Raw genomic sequence first — 23,350 nt, forward strand, 5'->3', positions numbered from 1 at the left:
CCTTAATCAGGTAGTCGATTGCCTCATTGTGTCTCCCAGCCAGCTGGTTCCTAGTTGGTCTTCCTTTACCCCATAAGGTCTACCCCCCTTAGCCTAGGGAGACGGATTAAACGGAGAGATCGGGGATTAGGGTGATAGCCCCCGGTCTGAGCGTTGTCGCGCTGCCTGGACACTCTGTGTGGCAACATTTTTTGGCGTTGCTGCCGGGGATAGAGTTTTTTTGTTCCTGGCGTTTCAACGACATTCGTTCTCCTCATATCATCTTTATCATTTGAGCCAGCAACGACAACATTTTTTGGCGCCGTTGCTGGGGATAGATTTTTTTCTGTCCTTGGTTTCCTCGACATTGCTCTCGTTTCTTTTCTCTCATCCTTTATTGTCCTTAGCTCCTTCCTTTCGAGCTTTTCCGTGTTTCACTTTTTGTCCGGGTGGCGACTCCACTTCATCTATCTTCTGCAAGGGTGTATACTAGAAGACATCCAAGTAGTTTGGTTAATCCTGCTCCTGATCCTGAAAGGGCTCTCAGAGTGCGATTACACAAACTCTCTTCTCATACACTTCTTGTTAATCTCGGACAAGAAGCCCTATCTGATATCCATTTCCTTTTTACTAGCCCGGTCGAGCACGACATCATGGATATATTTGCCCCTTGCGATTTTTCTAACATTCAGGGTTATCCCAATGATATTCCAAAGCATGGGATGGATAAATTGCCTATCTTTCAGGGAAATAATGCAATTAGTGCTAATTCACATCTGAAAGCTTTTAGTTTATGGATGGGTAAGTACGCAAGGGCTGTTGATTTTAATCATGAAGATGTTAGAATGACCCTTTTTGTTCTGAACTTGGAGGGCGATGCTATAGAATGGTTTACAGAAAAGCCTCGAGATTCATTTGATTCCTTGCAATCGATTGTTAATGCCTTTAAGGAAAAGTATGGAGATAAGAGAGAAGGAAGACACCTCGTGAAAGCTATTAGCATAATCAAAAACAGAGAGAGTGAAACTGCTGAAGAATTTAACAAAAGGTTTAATGATATTACTAAGGAATTACCTCAAGATTATAAACCTACCAACAAATATCTTCGAGATTTTTATATTGATGCCTTTAGCCCTGAGCCCTCTTACGAGTTGAGACGTGCTAAACTTCCTAATTATAGGGATTGTCAAGCTTTAGCTGTAGAGCTTGAAGAGGATAAGGCAGCATTTGGGAAGTTTGAAATCCCAGGTTCTGATAGGCATTCAATGAAATTGAAAGAACCTAAAGGAAAAGAGGTTCAAGAACCTGATAGCGAGCTTGTTCAGAAATTGCTCCAAAATATCGAAAGCATGGAAATTAATCAAGCGAAATTAACATCTAACCATGCTAAGGAGATAGCTACTTTGCAAAATAGGTTGGTCCAAATGGAAAGAGCGCAAACGCAAAATTTCCAGCCCAGAAATAATAATAATAATCGAAATAATAATTGGCAAAAGAAGGGTCAATCTAGTGAACAGAGACCTCCTAATCCGCTTACTAATTTGGTCGATGATGCTCCACCTTACTGTCAAGTTTGTGATGCTCTTCATGAGGAGGCTACTTATCCCATCGTTAGAAGAATTTTGGATAATGAATGTTTGGGGCAGGCAATCAAATAAATGTAGTGGGTAAAGAGTTTCCTTTATCTATGAACGATTTGATGGAGGTTAAGGAAAATAGTCGAAATGTTAGGCATCCCTCATCAGCTTTTAGTATAAATAACCTTGAAAATGAAGATGACGTTTTGGCTAAGTTATATGGCGAAAAACCCTCTCCAGGGCAAATCATGGAAATTGCTAGAGATAAAGGTTTAACTTATCAGAGAAGGGATAAAGATCAGAGCAGGAATCAAATTCCCCCTAGAAATTTTAACCCTGGTTTAAACTCTGGATTAGATGTTGATTTGGGAAGCTAGTTTAATAATGTGAAAATCTGGGTTCCTGTCTCCGAGATTGTGAAAATCCCTTCCCAGAGAGATAAGTTACTAAAAGCTATTCAAGGTCCTCAAGCAAATATTTCTCAACAAAAAACCCCAGAAGTTGATTATCACGATGCTCCCATATATTTGCAAAGTTTAGATTCGGATAACAAAGATCATCAGCCTTTCTTTATCACTTTGATGGATAATGGGTATAAATTTAAATATTTACATGCTAGATTCTGGTGCATCAGCTTGTGTCATGACTAAGCGGGTCATGGAACAACTTAATTTAAGAGTTTCTAGACCCTGCTACAATATTGATTCTAAGAAGATTGAAGTTCATGGTTTAATCAAGGATTTACAAGTCCATTTATCAGTTTACCCGGACATCATGATTGTTATGGACATTGTTGTTGTTGATGTGCCTGATGCTTGGGGTATGCTTTTATCCAGAAAATGGGCCTTTGATCTAGGAGGGAGTATTCAAATGAATTGGTCATATGCTATGATTCCTTCTCCTAGAGGTGATGGTTTTGTGAGACTTAATAGACAGCCTGAGAGAAAATTCCATGTTGAAGATCCTAAGAGACCTCACAACGAGATAATTAAAGAACAATCTGACATTGGGAATTACGCTATCATGTCTAATTTCATAATTCCTCCTGATGATAAGGTTGATAAAAATATTAGGGATCTCAATGATAAAGTTTGGTACATGTATTTTGATGGTGCATCGTCTAGGCATGGTAAAGGTGCGAGAATAGTATTAAAATCACCCCTTGGTCATATTTTCAAGTTTGATTATCAATAAGAATTTGAAGCAACCAACAATGTCGTTGAATATGAGGCTTTATTGTTGGGTATTGAATTGGCAAAATCTTTAAGAATTAAGTTTCTTAGCATTAAGGGGGATTCTGACTTAATTATCATGTAGCTTAAAAATAAATTTACATGCAGAAATCATAGATTAAGGAATTATCGAAATGTTGTATGGGATACTATGGAATACCTTGATGCATTTGACCTTGAAGCTATCCCAAGAGAGCATAATAGATTGGCAGGTGAACTTGCCTTCGCTACTTCTACTTTGCAATTGTCTAATGGGCTAATTGAGGATAAGTTTAAAATGGAAGTTATATTTAAGCCTTTCGTTCCAGATAACTCAGAGCATTGGCAGGTCTTTAATGATGAAAAGCAAGTGATTCGTTTTCTTGATAATTTGGATGAGTTCGAAAATTTTCGGATAAATTCCAAGGAGGATGGATCTGGTAATCATGAGCATATCATAAATCCTACTCCTAGGAATGTGGTTGCTTTAGAACAACACTTTGATTGGCATGATGCCACAAATTTGAAAGAGGAAAATAAAATGGATCCAGGCGAATACATAGAAGTAAACATTTTGCTAAAATTGGTAAGGGTACTAATGATGAAGAAAGAAAAAAGTTAACCAATTTACTTCGTGAGTATCGGGATGTTTTAGCGTTTTCTTATGATGAGTTGAAAGGTTATAGGGAGGATGTCATGGAACACACTATCCCTTTGAAAGATGAAAATGCTAAACCCTTTCGCCAGAAGCTTAGGCAGATTAATCCTAAGTTAGCCCCTTTGGTTCAAAAAGAGCTTTCAAAGATGCTTGCAGCAAGAATTATCGCTCAAACAAGGCATTCAACATGGTGTTCCAACCTGGTGATTGTTAGGAAAAAGAACGGTACGATAAGGCTTTGTGTCGATTTTCGAAATCTTAATCTAGCGTGTAAGAAAGATAATTACCCTTTGCCAAACATGGAGGCTCTGTTGCAAAGAGTAACCGGTTCTCGAATGATGTCATTGCTAGATGGTTTTTCTGGGTATAATCAGGTATGGTTTAAAAAAGAACATCATCACAAAACCACATTCACCACACCATGGAGTACTTTCGAATACATTAGAATGTCGTTTGGACTAACCTATGTTGGGGCTACATTTCAAAGGGCTGTGGATTATGCCTTCAAGAGGTTAATTGGGAAATTTATTGAAATTTACCAGGATGATCTTACTGTTTTTTCTCCAAGAAAACATAAGAAGTTCGACAGTTTATGGCTGGGACCATACATTATTCGAGATATTGTTGGACCAATCTCATTCCACTTGAGCATATTGGATGGCGAACCACTTGATTTACCTGCAAATGGCCAAATACTCAAGTTGTTCTTCAAAGATGATATCTGATGCCATGGGGCATACTCTGTATTGTATTTCTAACCCTACTCCTTGTTTTTTCAGCATTTTCAGTTATGTTTTAGGATTAGATTTACTTTTCATGTTACTGGATAGTTAATAAATGAAGAGCTTATATCTTTCCTGTGCTTAATGTTTAATGATGATTTTTGGATGGACGTTGCTTATGTTTTGTTATGTGTTGCGTGGATGCAGATTTTGGATTCTCACATTCCTACAGTGCAGCAACGTGTCCCCAAGTAGAGCCAGATGTTGACCACTACGTGTCAACTACCCATAGCAGTACACCCCCTTTTTCGCTAAAGGGATAGAGCCTAATCGACGTGTCCATGCCATTCGACTATCATCATCAGCCTAATCATGTTACATTGTAAACACTGTCTGCATGTGTAAATTGTAAATAATCTCAGCAGATCTGTCATGTATGTAATTGCCTAGGTAAACCTAATTTTCTAGTGATGATCTACGTTCTGGAAGGTTTTTTGTCTCACCGATCCATGATCGACAGAGTTTTCCTTCAGCGTAACCCCAAAGCTGGAATGGGTTTTGTCATTAGAATCTTACGAGAGTCCTAGTGTGCTAAATCGAGTCTATGTAAAAGTGATTCGGAAATAATCCTAACTATTTGGTTAGGTTATTACAAATTGCTTGATCTGCTAGATTAGGTTTGTGTCGCAGAACTGGGTAGTCAGTGAGGGTCCTTGTCAAATGGGTTTCCCCCCTTGAGATGTAAAATGTAAAAATCATGATGTAAAATGTCTTGAAGGTTGGAAAATAATTAATCCCCTCATAAGTCCTAGGTCCTAGGTAATTTTTTCCAAAGGCTAAGTTCGAGGGTACAATAAAAATAATAAAAAATATAAATAATAAGAAAAAATTAATTAATTAATTAAAAATAAAATAAAATAATAATAAGTCAAAGTTTTGAAGAAATAAATGCAAAATTTTAAATTTTTTATATATTAAAATGCATTTAAAATTTCGACGGATGAGATTAAAAGAGATTTTTGATCCTCATCGATGGTTGAGATCACTTTGATATGGATCACTCGAACTAGCCGTTGGAATTTTTTTCTTTAAATAGGGTGTCAGGGGTCATTTGAGATGATTTGATCTGTGAGTCTTGTGCTAAAGAAAGCTCTCTTGTAGTCATTTTTCATGTGCAATAAAGAAAGACTTTGGGGTTGAAATCTTGCTGGTGTTACTCTTCCAGAAACACTGTAAGATGTTTTATTTCTGTGCATGATTTTAATTTCAGCCATTGATGACAACTTTATGAAGAGTGATTTTAAACACAGGTATCTTGTTTAGTTGCTAGGGTTTGAATAGTAGTTAAATTTCCGAATATGATGGCAGGTATCTCCATTAGATCTGGATTTTAGTATCATTTTCTCCCTCTTTGTTAATGGTTGAATTAAGTTGTGCAGGAAATCCTTGATTTTGAGTTTACCGGGCATTCGGGGAAGTTCTCGTCTGAACCAGCCAACTCCCGGATTGCATTTTCTAAAAAGCCCAGCTAGTTTTGATCCTGGGCTTATCAGTAGAATTTTTGTTGCGGATGCATGAAGGGTTTTCTGAAGCACCTCATATCGAACTTAAGATTTTGAAAATATTTTGGTGGCATACTGATAAATCTGGCTATTTAGAGCTTTCAAACTGTGAATACTGTAATTATTTAGCTGGTTTTAGGGTTTTTAGTTTTGTTTCTTGCATATCTTGTTTCTGGGTGTTTGTTTTGTCATTACAGGTTGCATATCTGAAGGTGAGATTCAATCTTGAAGCCAGATCTAGGCCCTAGAGGGTAAGATCTGGCTTCAGGATCAGCTCTAGCAGGAATATTTGCTTCAGAACTAGTTTTTTGCAGGTGTACGTTTCTGTTGTTCAAGGGTTTGAAAATCCGAAATTTTTTTATAAAGGTTCACAGGATTTAAAATTTTTACTAAGTTTTCTGGAAAAATTTTGTCTGTCTGCAACTGCCTGGTGCTGCTTGGGGTTTTCATTTTCATTAAAAAAAATTTTAGGGCCTGCAACTTTTTTTTATGTTGCCATACTCTTCCGTCTATGCCTATTCACGCTCGCTCATCCTGCCATACGACCTCCAGAGCTGCGTCCAATCACCCTCACGCAGATTGCAACTCCTCTTGTCGTCCACCTGCTCCACAATTTCCATTCGCAGTTACGTTTCCCTTTATTGCTGTTCGAACTAGCATCCTCACCTTACCAGCTCCGCGTGCCATCCCTCACCCTTCACTCTTGCCCACCTGCGTGCTGCCAGATCTGAGTTTCACATCCACGCAGCTCCTAAACCTGCGTCTAACTCGCAGCCATTGCTCCTCCACGCTATCTCTTCATTCGCTGTCCATCTCACGCAGTCTCCTGCTCATCGATTCCTTCATTCACCGCACTTCCAAACCTTGCCTCCCCTTCTTACTTCAATTCCTTTGGGTTGTCTGCGAAACCCATGGCCATAATCCGTCACGCTGCCATACTGCTCCCTCGCTGTCAGTTCATCCATGCTTGTTCCACCATCGAGTTGTCTTTCTCCCCGCAGCAGCAACCTTCAACGCCTTCCTTCCTCCGTCACAAACCTGCAGAAGAGACAACAAACTCATCCATTTTCTTTTGGTCTAATATTGGGTTGTGTCTTTTGAATTCGATTTGTTTTGATATGCATGTGTTGGTTTAGATTTAGGTTAGCATAGGTATGTTGTTTTAGGCTAGGGTGTATATATTTTTGTTGTTTCATTAAAATTAAATTTAAGTTAGGTTTTAGTTTATTTTCTATTTCACTTAGTTTAGATTTCATAAAAATTTTCAATTTTTTTCATTTAGATTTAGATTTTGGTTTGTTTTGATTTTAATAATAATAAAAAATCATTAAAAAACTTTAAAAAATCCTAAAAAGAAAATTTTAAATTTTCAAAATTAAAAATCTAAAAATATGAAATATAAAAAAGAATAATAATAAAAAATATAAAAATTCCCCAAAAGCATAAAAAGGCTTAGTCCTTAGTTTTTTTAAGTCTTGTTTTATTTTAGAATCTAGTTTTTTTTATGATCTTGGTTTATATTTTAATCATTAAAATATATATATATATATATTGAAAGAAAAGTTTTTCGTGGTATTTGACATAGCTAAATGTGCTTAATTTTTTACATCTGAAGATTAGCTATCTGAAAGTGGAGATTCATATTATGAACTGGTTAGCATTTTGTGGTCATTTAATTGCTAGAGTTGTGCTAAGTCATTAAAATTGATCATGGTTGCTTGAATGTTTTAATCCAAGTCACAGGACACGTCCTCCAAGGTCTCGTGTCCCGTATTTTACGTGTCAGACACGAAAACGGCCCTAAAACGTGTTAAAAACGTTTTCCATCGTGTCCTGTAAAATGTAAAACGTATTAGCCGGTTTTTGTCATGTCCTGCATCTAGAAAACGTTGCTTGCATAAGCTGCAATTTTTTTTGAAAGAAACAAATAATTTTTGAGTGGGGCAGCTTAATGATCAAGTCTAGGCCCTAGTATTGATATGCTATTCATGGTAATGTTAAATTCTTAAAGTAAAAGTGACATTCTCCTTGATCTTCATTTTCATCCTTTTACTTAAATTTTTAACATTACCATGAAATGACTCAGGATGTTTGAGAGTGGTTCCGGCCTCATTGGATTTCATATGGAGAAAGTAGAATTTTAGATTTCATTCAAAATGCAGCAGACTTATCAGTTTTTCAGGATTTCAGGATTGGGAGATTGTAATGTTTCCAGGTGACACCACCTGCCCGGGCTACCCCTACCACCAGTAGAGGACGTGGTCTACCTCCTATAGCTCCTACTTCTAGTTCTTCAGCTTCTAGAGCATAGCAAACTCCACTGCCAACTCCACCAGCACCAGCATCTACATCTAGAGGGAAAGGGAAAGCTGTGGCATTTTCTCGGAAGAGGGGCAGAGGAAATCAATAGGATTAGACTTTAGTTATTTTCTTATGTGCTTGTAAGTTGTACATGAACAATGAACATTGAATATTCAAGAATCAAGACCAAGCATATCACATTCTAATTTCTAAATAGTAAATTTTGATTCTATTTATTTTTTTAAAATGAACTATGAACTTTGAGAAGTAATTATATTTTAATTTGATTAGATAAGCTGCAACCTGCAATTTAATATGGATAAAAAACTATATTTCGGTGTATATATATATATATATATATATATATATATATATATATATATTATATATATAAAACTGTCCCCCATGTCCTGTTTCCAGGTCGTTGCGTTTTGTATTGAATACTCGTATTTACGTGTCCCCCATGTCTCGTGTCCTCGTGTCATGTGACTTAGGTTTTAATGCTCATCATATGCTAGACATCTCAATAAATATTTTCAAGCAATTGTTGAAAGATTTGTTTATATTTATATTTCCTAAGCAGCGAAACAATTACTCGATTTCCGCTTCATCTAGCAAATGCATTGGTATTAAATCATTTAAAATTTTAACTGAGCCTTAATCAAGTAGTCAATTGCCTCGTTGTGTCTCCCAGCCCAGCTGGTTCCCAGTTGGTCTTCCTTTACCCCATAGGGTCTGTTGTCGCACAAATTGTCATAACAACGCTCAGACCGGGGGTTGTCACCCTGATCCCCGATCTCTTCGTTTAAGCCCTCTCCCGCGGCTAAGGGGGGTAGACCCTATGGGACAATGGATGACCAACTGTGGACCAGTTGGGTTGGGAGACACGAGGGGAAACAAGCACTTAATTGATTTTATTAAGTTAATAGACCAGTGCCTTATGGAGTTAATGACTGAATGATTATTTATCAAATGCTTGCAGAAATATGAACTCATTAACAATCATTTACCATCAAATAACTCAAACAAAGATTAACTTTTACCAAATGCGAGATAATCGATAAATGCTCAATGGCTTAATGATATTCCAACAATTAAAATACGAAAGATTAAATGCTTTAAATAACCACGTAATTTTAAATGCTAACCAGTTATCACTTTCATATAGCTAATCTTCAAATGAACATTTAAGCATGTTTAACCACATAAAAAATGATAAATATTAATCCCACATCAAAATTTTAGCCTCAGCAGAAAAGATATATCGCAAACATGACAAATCCTTGAGCCAACACTGAATCTGGCAAAATATTTCCAAAATATTTTTATATTTTCAAATAAAACAAGACTAAGCCAACTAAAGTCTAAATAAATGAAACTTAAATCTAAATAAAATTCTAAACTATATATAACAAAATAGAAGGTCTAAAGGTTACTTTTTATGTTTTTGAGAATTTTATTTTTTTCTGATTTTAAAATTATTAAACAAAACTAACTAAATTTAAAACAAAATTAAACTAAACTAAAAACCAAAGACAAAGCCTAAATCTAATTCTAAATTAAGTTTAAAACTAAACAAAAGGAAAATCGAAATTTTATATTTTTTTGATTAAAATCTAACTTTAAACAAAATTAAATCTATATAAATAAAAATCTAAAACAAAAAACCTAACGTAAAAAGAAAAGAAATCGTATTTGCTTTTTTAATGATTTTCTAATCTTTTTTTTTTTTTTTTTTGTTATATTCTTTAGTTAAATAAAAAAAAAGAAACTAAATTAAATAACTCAAATGCTAATCTAATCTAAACCAAACTCAGAATTAAAATTCTTTACCAAAACTAAAATGGAAATAAATTTGAATCAAAACGTGACTAAAGTCTAATTCTATAACTAAAAAAAAACTAACCCTCAGCTAAATCATATACGCATATATCAGATAATAAACAAAATCGAATTTTTTGTTTGGTATGCAGGTGACGCCCAGAAGAAAAACGCAGGTGGAATCGTGGATCAAGCATAGGAATGGTAGTTTGACGGACTGGAGATGAGCCCAAGAGAGAGGAGAGAGGGCAGCGGCGGCAAAAGGGAAGACGGTTTGCGGGTTTGGATAGCAATGAAGAGCAGGCTGAGATCGCAGAAGAAAGAAGCGGACAGCAAATGGAGAACGCAGGTCAGGCAAGAAATGGACGCAGGCAGCAAGGAGAGAACTGGTTTGCAGCTGCGATGAAGGCAAGAAGAATACAGCGTGATGAACGTGGGTGTATGAAGGATAGGATCTGAGAGCTACAATGGAGCGAAGCAGTACGTGGAGCGGCTATGGATGGATGGCGGTTTATGAGACCCTCCTTTTTTTTATTTGTGCTTTGCAGGTTATAGCTGCGTGGAGAGGGGACGTTTTGCAGTGATAGAAGGCTGCGATCTTGATAGCCACCAACGGAGAATAGATCAAACAATGAAGAGAAGGATGCTGGCTACAAAACTTTCATCAAAATTTTGAAATTTCTTCAACAAAATCGCAGAAAGCCCCAGGGAGCAAAAAATAAAATGGCCAAATAAAAACCCAGAAATTTCCAGATTATATTTCTGCTTGAAATTTAGTAGTGAAACCCTCAAAGACTTCTGAATAAAATTTATATGTTCAGCTTCAGATTTAGTATTTGAAACTCATGTAAGATCACCTTCAGATAAACAAAAATTTAAAATCCTGGACTGCAGAAATGATGCACCTGCAAAGGCTAGTTTCTGGGGCCAGATCTAGCTTCCCACAAAAATTTCTTCTCAGACCTGCAACCTGTAATGGAAAGATAAACGCCCAGAGAATATATATGCAAGGATTAAAACTAAAACCCTACAAACCAGCTACAATATTTACAGTTTCATGACTCTACAACAGCCAGATTTGTCAGTAATCCTCAATAATATTTTCAGAATTTCAGATTTACTATGAGATACTTCAGAAATCTCTCATGTAATTAAAAAATAAACTTTAAATGACAGACCTAGAATCGAAACTGGCTGGGCTCTACAAGAGAATGCTTTTCAGGAGTTTTCTAGTTCAGCCTAGAACTTCCCCAAACGCTCGTTAATCTTCTTAATCTGGATTTCCTGCACCGCTCACTTCAACCATCAATAAAGAGGGAAAAAAGTTAAAACAATACTAAATTCCAGATCTAATGAAGATACCTGCTATTATTTCCATAAATTCTACTACCATTAAAACCCTAGTGAGTAAACAAGATACCTGTGTTCAACATCACTCTTCATCAAGCTATTACAAATGGCTAAAACTAAATTTATGCAGAAAAATGAAACGGCTTACAGCACTTCAAGAGAGTAACACCAGCAAGATTTCAACCCCAAAGTCTTTCTTTATTGCACAAGAAAAAGTTTACAAGAGGGCTTTCTTCAGCACAAGACTCACAGATCGAATGATCTCAAATGACCCCTAACACCCTATTAAAAGAAAAATTCCCAACGGCTAGTTCGAGTGATCCATGTCAAAATGATCTCGACCGTCGATGAGGATCAAGATATCTTTTAATCTTATCCGTCGAAATTTTAATAAATTAAAAAATAAAATTTTGCATTTGTTTTCTCAAAATTTCGACTTATTTTATTTTATTTTTTTAATTTTTTAATTTTTGTTCATTTATTTTTTTAAATTTTAGTTTATTTTATTTTTTATTTTTTAATTATTTTTTTAATTTTTAAAATTTTTATTACTTTATTATTATTTTTATTTATTTTTTTTATTTTTTAATTTTTTGTTTTTTGGATCCTCGAACTTAGCCTTTGGAAAAATTACCTAGGACTTAGGACTTATGAGGGGATTAAAACATTTTATAATCCTCAAGACACTTTACATCATGACTTTTACAATTTTCCATCACAAGGGGGAAAACCCATTTGACATAGATCCTCATAGACCACCCAGTTCTACGACCCAATATAATCTAGCAGATCAACACATTAGGATTCCCCTAAGATTCTAATGACAAAATTCATTCCGGCTTTGGGGTTAGGCTGAAGGAAAACTCTGCCGATCATGGATCGATGAGACAAAAAACCTTCCAAAACATAGATTATCACTAGAAAATTAGGTCCACCTAGACAATTTACATACATGACTCATATCTGCTAAGATTATTTACAATTTACACATGCAGACTGGGTTTACAACATAACACGATCAGGTTGATGATGGAAGTCGAATGGCACGGACACATCGATCAAGCGCTATCCCTTTTGCAAAAAAAGGGGGTGTACTGCTATGGGTAGTTGACACATAGTGGTCAACAGGGTTTAACCCCCTTAGCCTAGGGAGACGGCTTAAACGGAGAGATCGAGGATCAGGGTGACAGCTCCCAGTATGAGCATTGTCGCGCTCCCTGGACACTCTGCGCGACAACAGGGGGTTGGAAAGCATTTTATGCTTTTCAAAATAGATGTAGAGAGGCAGAGTTATGGGATTGGAAAACCACTCAAACTCTTTTTGGGCTTCTAGTGATTCCGATGATTCTCTATGGTTGTGAACTATGGGCCAGCAGTACATGCAATGGAAACAGATTGAAAAAATTCAAAAGCATTTGATTACAAACAAATTCAAGATTAAAAGTGCAGTTCCTTATGCTATCTTGTTAAGCGAAACGAGGGTTGCTCCTATTGAAGAAATTTCTATGGTGCGAGTCATAAAGTATTTAAAAAAAATTGATCAAATGGAATAAGGTAGATGGCCTAAGGTTGTCTTTAATGACATATTGTGCAACAAAAAAAAGACTTGGATGCAGCAAAATAACAAATGGTTTAGTAAATGGGGTATTTGCTTGAACACGTGTCCCATAAACAGGAAAGAGATAAAATCTTTTGTTATGGATAAGCTCCACAAACGTACTTGGGATAAGGAGCTAGGAAATACTATATTGAAGTGTTTAATCCCACTCATAGTCATCAACCAAAAGTATACATAGAGGCCAATATCTCTTGGAGAGCCAAAATTCTTATTACTCAGTTAAGGACTAATTCTCACTAACTCTGTTGTGAAACAGGGCACTGGAAAAGGCCAAAATAAGTGTGGGAGGAAAGAGTATGCATTTTTTGTTCTTCTGGAAAAGTGGAAACAGAAAATTAGAATGTGAGGCCTTCAAAGACAACATGGAAAATTATGCAGATATGCTGGCAGCTAGCTCTTGGGATAATCTATTTATTGAGGGGTTTGTCGAGAAGCTGGGAGTATTTATTGTGAGGCTTCACTGAAAAAAGGCCGAATACATCAACCAAATGAAAAAGCAATTTGTCCCATAGGCTATCTTTAGACATGTGGACATTAAAAGAATTTTCCTTCTTTCTTAAGTAGGTGTAGTTATATACATTGACAAGAGCGATAAGAGTGGTAAGTATATAATTTATGATATATTTATATAGATATACTTCATAAATTTAAAATATTAAAATTCATATATATATATATATATATATATATTAATTACAAACTTATACCTTTAAAAAATTATAATATCTAATTAAGTTTCATATTTATATTTTTTTTAATAAAATTAAGTTTTATACTTATATTATAGTTTACATACTAAACTATAAATAGAAATATTTAAATTTACATATATTTATAAAATTAAATATATTAATTTGTTGTAACATATACTAAATATCACATAACTTATATATTTAAAATTTTATATTTTCACAAGTTATAAAAATTTTGATTGGTTAAGAATTTATCCTTTTTGAAAGTAAGGAAACATATTAATAGCTCAAGACCTAGAGGCATCTTGTAAGAATAGAAGTCTACCCCTATTACGTACCACCAATGGGTTATTTTTAGGTAGCCAGTTCTTGTCTACACAATGATTTAGCTACATGTCAAGGTCTTCAGATTGTATCAAGAGAGATAGCCTTTCCTCTACCATGGAAAACATGTATATACTATATATACCTGTCATTTCCCTGTCGTATCTAGATCTTGGCTTTTAAAATATCTTCTGGATCCACATCCACATCCATATCTGAATCCTGGTAACTTAGAAAAAAATTGCAATATATATATATATATATATCATCACCATTGTAAGTCCAAGGTCACAAGTCAAAAGCATTGTAACGACCATGTGAAACTTTGTATTAGGCATCCCAGACCTGGTTTCTTGTTCTTATTGTCTATATCTTATTGTTTTGGTCAAACCATGGCTGGTCCCTTGTAGTTCATCTTGAGTTCTTTTCATCCTGTACATAATTGGAGGGCCTTAGGTGGGCTTATTTGAGGACTCATGGTTTTATGGGAGCCGGATTTTGTTGGGGCGATCATTGGTGTATGATCCAATTCATGTCAAGGTGCACCTATGTCTTACCAAATGGTTAAAGTCTATAGAGATTGTAGGAGAGCTTGTCTTTGGTGCAGTATCCCTTAAACAATTCTCATGCATGGCAATCTCATATTGACAACTTTCATAGTTTCCAAGACACTCACGATTCCTGATGCAAAGTTGTCCCAATGGTCAAAAGATCAGCTTGGTCTCAGTTTGTTCAACTTGATGAGAGGAGTCCATGCCACATAGAAATTTTCCAAATAACAAAAATAGTAGCTAGTTACAACTTGGTCAAAGTTGGTCAAAAGGGTTATACAATTTTCCAGGTGGTAGAACAAGGTCAACATTAGGTAGTCCGATACATGCATTGAGTAAAAAATCATTTATAGAATGAGAGGAACAAAACCCAAGTGTCAAAATTTCTAGATTCCTCAGGGTGTTAGAGAACCAACATAATGGACTAATGATGTGGCAGGGGAAATGATGATGTAGCAATGCTATGCAAGAATATGGAGATTTGAAGGCATACACGGTTTAGATCAAGGCATGTTTCAACATCCCCAAGGGTCAGATTAGCCATATTCATTAGGGGGTCAGAGATTCAAAGCATGGGTTCCTAAGTCGACTTTACTATGGAGCAAAAGGTCAAGTGAACTAGCCCTTGGAGAGTCAACTAGCCATTAGAAGGGTCTAACTATCCGTTGGAGGTAAGTTGGAAAAAAAAAGGCAAGTCAAATTCTTCATCGACCATGTCAAGCTATCACATGGACAAAAGAGAGGGATGTTGGGAAACTAATTACTACTATTGTCTTTTTTTTACCATTATGGGCGATTAGCAAATGGAATCTTGGACCAACTTGAGCATTATGAACCAATTCGACCCTAGTGGGAAAATTAATTTTTGTTTGTAATATTTTATTAAAAATACAAAGTCGTCAACATGTGGTTGACTTGTAAAACATATTTTCTAGAGGAGTCCAACAAGTCGTTCACTAGTTGTTAAAATGATTTTATGAAAGGCTAGCCTCCCCTTTAGCAAAGGTTGTTGTTGTCATGAGATAAGTGCCATCAATAAAGAGCTCATTTTGCAAGCCATTGTCCAATTTTATTTTGTTCATTGTGTGGGGTAGATTTTATCAGTTCTTCCTTGCTTGATGATTTGTTGTATCCAAATTATAATCTAACAAAGTTTTCTAATAATTAAGATCACACAAAGCTAACAGATTGAGCTACCAAGGGGCTACACAGTCATGTGGAGAAGACAAACTAGGGGAAAACCCAACTTTGTATTTCTTGTTTGCAAGTGGACTATTTCAAGGTAGGTAGGACTATTCCACGAAGAAGCTTCAACTGGAATAAGTTTGTATTCCATCTCCCACTGAAGCTGAAGGTTGGAGAATGCCACATCAAGGGGTCACTCGTAACTGGATCTGAATGGTAGGAGGCTTATTAAGTCACAAGCGTGGGGAACTTCTCTAGTAGACTAAAGCCACTTCCCTGACCAATTGCAAGATCAACTTAAGGGGGGGCATGTTTCATATCCCACCAAGTGAGGTCACATTGCTCAATATAAGGTATGATCTACGACAACCACTCTACTTTAAAATATCTCCAAGCTGTATTTTCTACATTATATTAGGAATTATAGCCTGTTGATTTTTACATTGTTTTCTCGTAATAGTAAGTTTGTACCTCAGAAAAAATGATAAATAACATCAAATCTAAACAAAGGATATATACATTGGTTTTTGGCTATCATTGGGCATATTTTATGCTTTGTATCTAGTGAATTGAATGCATATATGAACCATTTGCTGGCTGTACCATACAAATTTGCATCAAAGGTCAAGATTTTCAGTCCCATACAATTAAGTTATCCTTCAGAAATCTTGTCTAGTGGCTCTACATTATTTTACTTATTGATTTTACTATTTTAGAGTCCAAAGATTTAATTTCTATCCATATTTAATGTATATTTCAGATTTAGAATTTTTGAGGCACTTTGCCTAGAGGGATTTGATCCCAAATCCACAGAAAATACAATTTCAAGCTTGCTGAAAATTGTTATTTTCTGTTGTTATAAGTTCAGCTTTGGTTCCAAAGGGTCTTATATTCCATCTCCCAAACTTTCCACCCCTATACCTATATATAGGAGCGCTTTAGCACTCATTGGGTGGTCATTTAGAGCTAAATAGGTTGGTGTCCTTGTTATCTACTATAGTTTTTGCAGTCTGATATAACAGGACAGCAAACTAATTTGGTCCATAAATCCTTAACCAGGAGTCTAAATTAATAAATAACACCATAATTCCTTATGATTTTTTCTATACATCATATTTGAGTGGTTACTTACTATGTCTCACATTATTTGATGTAGTTTTATTTGTTGTTTTAATTTTATGTTGCATTATCATACACAAAAACAGTGGGACAGCCCAAGAATTAACTCCTCCACCTCTATTTGACCCCATATAAGACACTAGTGTTATTTGTTGTTGATTGAGGTATCAAGTGGGACTCCTCCCTTGACCTTTTAGAAGGAAGTTGGGTGTAAATAGCAGGGGTTCAGGTCAAGGTGACAGTGGACCTTTGCTCTATGTGTGCTCAGCCAGCAGGTCACATGAACCTTGGCAACCCTATTAATTGGACAGGTGACAAAACCATAACTCACACTTCCATTGAAAACACTTTAACAACAGTCCAAAACAAACACATTGGTCCACCAAACTCCATTGATATGCACCAAACCAATTGGACTTAGTTTTCCATAGGGATACCACCTTTGAGTTTGAGAAAAAGCAACCTAAAGAGAGAGAAAGTGTTATTGTGATGATAGCACGTAGCCTTCCTTAGTTACACAAACTAACACCTAGTGCTTGGCACTTTCACACATTAAAGGTGCTAGATTTTGCTGTAAGAAGACTTATTCTGATTCACAATATCATTTATTTTCTGTTGAACTAAATAATGCAGAAATGTAAAATACAGAAAATTGTATTTTGTAAGGCACTCAATCAAGCAAATACAAACTCACACTAATATTTTTTTTTTCTAAAATATAGAATAATTTTCTGAATTACATGCAACATCTATAATGTGGTAATTCTTCAAAAATCAGAGCTGGTGCCCATATACTCTAAATATTGAATGCAATGGACTAGCAATATATGGGGAATCAGTTGCTTCAATAAAATCAGCTCGTTACCTTGGTCATGGAGCACCAATCATTCCCAGAATGGTACCTGTTCCATTTCTTGCCAATCGAAATTGTGGAACAATGCCTCCAGTGCAAATAAAGTATCTCTATGTTGCAGTGTGACAGTGTAATTCCATACAACATTGAAATATTCCTTGTTCTGTAGTTGTAGACATTCAAAGCTGCAGAAGTTTCATATAATACTGACCTATCCCCTACTCCACAATTGTAAGCCCTCAGAACCGTAGAATCTTAATAATTGACTATGGCTAAGTAATCAGTATCTATAGTGTTTAAACAAATATAGGTAGTCTTCATGGTTCATAAAAAAAATTATAAACATCCCATTAATACAAGCAACCTATTATCTAAGATTGATTTATACATATAAATCCTCCCCATAAAAAAGGCCGCATTCACAGACATAATGAAAACATAACAGCCACAAAGCTACATATGGTAAAATGAAAATGGATACATAGTGAAACCAAAATATACCTTAGCTTGCTTGCAGTACTCTACATCACTGAACCAAGTTTCATCAACTACTGTATCAGGCGATCGAGGCCTAAAATTGTATGTGACAGCTGCTACTGATGATGTTACTACCACCCTCTTTACCGAAGAAGCTTTGGCACATGCATTAAGAACATTAAGAGTGCCTTTAACTGCTGGATCAAGCATTTCAGCCTGCAGTACAATCAAGTTGTTATACAAGGAAATTATAAAAACAACAACAGATGAAAATGACACTTGTAATAAAGGATAACCTAAATATTTTAATAGTGAACAAAGGGGTAAGATCAATAACGTAAATAGCCTACTAAAATAATTAGCATGCCATCCAAACAATCAATCAAGAGCCTGGGTACATGATTCCGTGCAAATGGATAGAGGATCCTTTCAATAAGAATTTAGAATCAATAACTAGAATGTAGGATGAAAATAGCAACAGGATGGATTCTGAATTCTATGTTTAGATCTCTAGACTTATCTTGTCACAGATATCCATATACAAAGATTGTTCTGAGCTCATAATATTGTTGTCCTCTTGGATTTTAGCTAAATTTTCATGAACAATTGTATGTCAAATATGGTTATCAGACAAGCTCCAACATGTCATCTAAAAGCCAAAACAACCAAAACTAAATCAAGCTTCAAATATGGGCAGAACCATTACCCATAATACAACTCCATGCTAACCCAGTTTGTTTGGACTGTGGCTTAATTTTAAAGGTGATCAACAATAGCTAGAAAATGGCATGCCAAAACCAGTGCTGTAGAACTCAAGTTAGGGCATGACCAGTTGAGGTCCTGAAACATTGACTGAGGAAAAAGTGGTAAACAGGACAAAGAAGTTGACTTTTTTCAACTAAATTAAAGTATAAACTTAAATCGACATCACATATTCAGATTGTAACACATATTAAAATATTCAAAGAAGACAAATATTAAATATATAACATTTGCAAACAAAGTGAGCCGAATGACCCCAATTACCCCTCATGTCAGGGGGGGTACCTATATATTTTTGAAGCATTTCACCACCATTGTAAGCCCAAGGTCACTGTTGTTGCCTAAAGTGTACAGCCAAGGTGCAACACTCAGAGTAGGGGCTGTCACTCTGATCCCTACTCACTCCATTTAGACTCTCGCCTAGCTAAGTCAAAGGGGGTAGTCCCTAAGGATGATTGATGAAGGAAAACTTGTTGAAGCAACAAGTCTAGGAGATCTAAGGGCAAGGCAATTATTATTAGTGTAACTTGATTATGATTATAGCAAGTGTGAATATTTATGAGCAATGTGTTTTAAGATGGATTCAATTAGGATCAATAAGGCAAATATAAGATAAATATGATAGACCAATGCCCTAATAATGCTCAATGAGAATTAAGAAACTTGCAGATAGATACCTCAAGTCACAATAATTACAATGCTACAAGAAGAGAAAAAGTCAGACAGATGAATTGCAAAACTAAACTAGGTGTGATGCAAGATCTGTTGGCATTATGACACAGATTTGGCACTATGACACAGGTGTTGTCCTTGATGGCAACTCACTCAGATGACAGATCACAGTTCAGACTCACAGAATGAAGAAAGAGAGGTATACGCAGGTTCCCCATTGACCAAGCCACATGTACACGCGGGTTTGCAAACCAAAAGGGGTGTATAACGTACACACGCACCTTCACAGAAGGAAAGGCACGTACATGTTGGAAAACTAAGTTTTGGTCCGTGGTATTTGGTCCATGGTATTAGTCCAAGGTATCTGGTCCGAAGTGTGACCCCAAGTATTTGGTCCAAGGCATTGGTCCTAAATGGTTTTGGTCCATGGTATTGAGTAAGGCCTAAGACTATAAAAGGAGGAGAAGATCATTGGGCAAAAGCACTCAAGTATTGAATATCTGATGAAGAACAAGATCTAGTATACAGGTTATTGGGTTATGGTGCATGGCTGGATCTGAACCAATGATGAACCTTAGTGCTTGATGAAGGATAAGATCTAATGATGGGTCAAGATCTTAACGCTTGAAGTGAAGTATCTTTATGTGGTTTTGATCATTTATCTGAATAATTGGCGCATGTTGTAGTCTGTAAATATGATGATCTAGGTATAACTAAAGTCTGAAATTGTTGTAAAGTTTAAATCATCATTTATAGATCTGTACGCAGGTTCACTTTAGAAAAGGTGCGTATACACGCTGGTTCTACATAACAAAATAGCGTATACATCTTAAATTTGATTTGCAGATATGTATGCAGGTTCGTCTTGAGAAAAGTGCGTATACACGCAAGTTCGACACATGGAAATAGCGTATACCTCATAAAATATGTTTTAGCTACTTCTGTTTGCTGTTGTAGTATTCTGGGTTCTGGTTTGGGTTCTGGTTACTGTATTCTGGTTACAGCATTCTAAAAAGTGATTGATTGATTCAGTTGTGGTTGGTGCAAAGGAGATTGGTTGATGCAGATATATTTGATGGTTGAATGATGTTATTGATGGATCCAGTCTGAAAATTTATGAAACGTGGTCCCAGGAAGAAAAGAGAAGGTTGTAGCCTTCTGTAGGTCGGCACCTACGTACTAGTAAACATATCACCTAGTACAAGAGCTAGGGCATTGTAGCTCCCTTCCAGGAGAAGCTGGAGAACGAGAGAAGGTTGTAGCCTTCTGCAAGTAGAAACCTGCGTACTGGTATAAGACTGCACCAGTACAAAAATTGTAAAAAGAAGTTTCTAATTTAAAAAGAAGATAGAGACGATTGCAACAGGTGGTTTTCACCCACATTGGGTTTCCACCTTATATCTTGTGTTCATGTGTGTGATTGTCTGTTCTATTTTTACTACACCTGGTTACTGTTTATATGGTTCTGATGCATTGATTAAAGATCAACATATGATGAATTAACTGAATCATAAGTTTGCAAGATATACGCTAGTTGCTTTAAACACAGTTGCGTATACACGCGAGTTCCATTAACTGAAGTAGCATATATGAATCTGATTATGGAAATGAAAAACTATTGACTTGCAAATATTGATTCACCCCCCCCAGTATTATTTCCAACAATTGGTATCAGAGCAGGTCCTTCAGAAGAAGCTTGATCGCTTGAAGGAAGATCCACAATCATGAGTAACAACGAAAGAGAGGGATCCATCAGACCACCAATCTTTGATGGAAGCAACTTCGTTTATTGGAAGGTAAGAACCATAGCCTATCTTCAATCTCTTGGAACAGATGTCTGGGAAATCGTGGAAGGAGGATATACATTTCCATCAGCAATTCCTACAGATGCGGCAGGTAAAAAGCAATATGAAACCAATAACAAGGTTGTCAATACATTATTGGGGAGTCTGTCACAATCAGAATTTGTCGAAGTTATGCAACTCAAATCCGCCAAGGAAATATGGGACAAGATCATTCTAAGCTATGAAGGAGACCATCAGGTAAAACGTGCAAAACTACAAACTCTCAGAATTCAATATGAAACTCTCAAAATGTACAATGATGAAAGTATAGCTAGTTACTTCTTACGTATAGATGAGATTGTTAATTGCATGAAGAATTTGGGTGAGGAGATAAAAGAAGTTACTTTAGTTGAAAAGATTTTAAGATCCTTGTCTACTAAGTTTGAATCAAAAGTTTCTGCCATAGAAGAAAAGCAGGATCTTCAGACTATTACTATGACACAGCTGCACGGAATCTTAACTGCTTTCGAAATGAGAAAAGGAGGTCCATCAGATATGAGAGAAGCCGCATTTAAAGCTTCAGGAAGAGAAGAACTCAATGAATCAGGACATATTTCAGAAGGAGAGGAAGAAGCAAACTTTGTCAAGAACCTTCAACAGGGTTCTAGAAGATTCAGAGGTAAACTACCTTTCAAATGTTTTGCTTGTGGAAGAGTCGGTCATTATGCTGCCAAATGTCCTCATAAAGATAAGCTTGATAAAGGTAAGGAATCAGCAAAATGGAATAGAAAACAAAGTGTAAGTAAGAAGAGCTACTATACGCATGAAGATAGCGATGGTTTATCAATTAGTTATGAAGATGAAAACAGTAACGACTATAGACTTCTGATGGCTTTTGAAGATGATGATTTCTTGGATGCTTTAGATGAAGATGACCTTTATGAAGAAATCTCTAAACTCAAAATTTGTTTAGAAGAAAAGAACATGATTATAGATACTCTGACATTCCAACTTGCTGAAAGAGAAAAATACAATGAAAAACTAGAATGTGAAATTGTGGGTCTAAGAAAGGATTTTGAGAAAACAAAAGCTCTCAATCTTAGATTTATTAAAGGATCATAAACCTTAAATGAAATTATCAAAGTGCAATGTTCTCCTCTGATAAAGACAGGTCTTGGATATACTGAAGAAGAATCTCAAGCACAGAAGCCGTCAACCTCCACTAAAAGCTATCTTGATGCAGCAAAGAGCAGTGAACAGATTGACAATCGTCAGCAAAGTCATAAAGCAGATCACCAGGTAAATCAGGCTCAATTTACTTCAAGGATGAACAGAAGCTACAACCAACCTCAGGTAAATCATACTCAATCTATTTCAAGAATGAATATCAATAGAAACTACAATCACCAGGTCAGTAGATTCGATAATCGCAGTAACTTCTTTAATGGCCAATGTTTTTCATGTCATAACTTTGGACACAACGCTGCTCAATGTGTTGCTTACAAGACCATCATGACTAGAGAAGCACGAAATCAAAGGAACGAGACAAGGATCATGAAACGGACCTACAATAACTTTTCTCTTCTTGAAAATGAAATAGAATGCTCTATTTGCAACAACTTCGGTCATGAAGAATCTGAATGCAGGAGTAAATTTTGGCAAACATCTCAGAAGGAGCAAACTTCATTAAGTCCTAAAATATGGAGAAAGAAAGAACTGAAATAGAAGGATGTGGTATAGCCTTGTATGCAGAAGGACAAGAAAATCAATGGTACATCAACAGTGGATGCTCAAAACACATGATAGGGACAAAGAAAAACTTCAGCCATATAATGCCTTAGAAAAGGAAAAGAAGGTCTCATTTGGAAATGACACTCCTGCTGTCATAAAAGGTAAAGGCTCTATTCTCTTAAAAGAAAAAGTTAAAGCTAGGAATGTTATGTATGTTGATGGTCTAAAGCATAACCTGTTGAGTGTTAGTCAAATGTGTGATCAAGGAAATGAAGTAGTATTTCGATCAAATGGATGTGTTGTTCACAAGCTTGATACAGGAGAAACCGTGATCAAAGGTATAAGAACTCCAAACAACTTATACATACTCAAGGGAGGACAACAACGATGCTATCTAAGCA

At 36.0% G+C, this 23,350-nt stretch overlaps 1 protein-coding gene across 2 annotated transcripts in view; it reads right to left on the reverse strand.

The window, feature by feature from the left end:
• The window catches only part of LOC149166842 (phenylacetaldehyde reductase-like), a 522,913-nt gene that overhangs the window by 322,023 nt on the left and 177,540 nt on the right, over positions 1-23,350 (reverse strand). For both annotated transcript variants that reach the window (XM_089432778.1, XM_089432779.1), the window contains exon 3: positions 18,025-18,216. In XM_089432778.1, coding sequence (XP_089288904.1) covers positions 18,025-18,216 — 192 coding nt within the window. The remainder of the gene's footprint in view (positions 1-18,024; positions 18,217-23,350) is intronic.

The sequence above is a fragment of the Pinus tabuliformis genome, chromosome 5_1, assembly GCF_031772625.1.
Source record: "Pinus tabuliformis cultivar Carrire ecotype Pingquan chromosome 5_1, CPIR1, whole genome shotgun sequence".
Lineage (NCBI taxonomy): Eukaryota > Viridiplantae > Streptophyta > Pinopsida > Pinales > Pinaceae > Pinus > Pinus tabuliformis.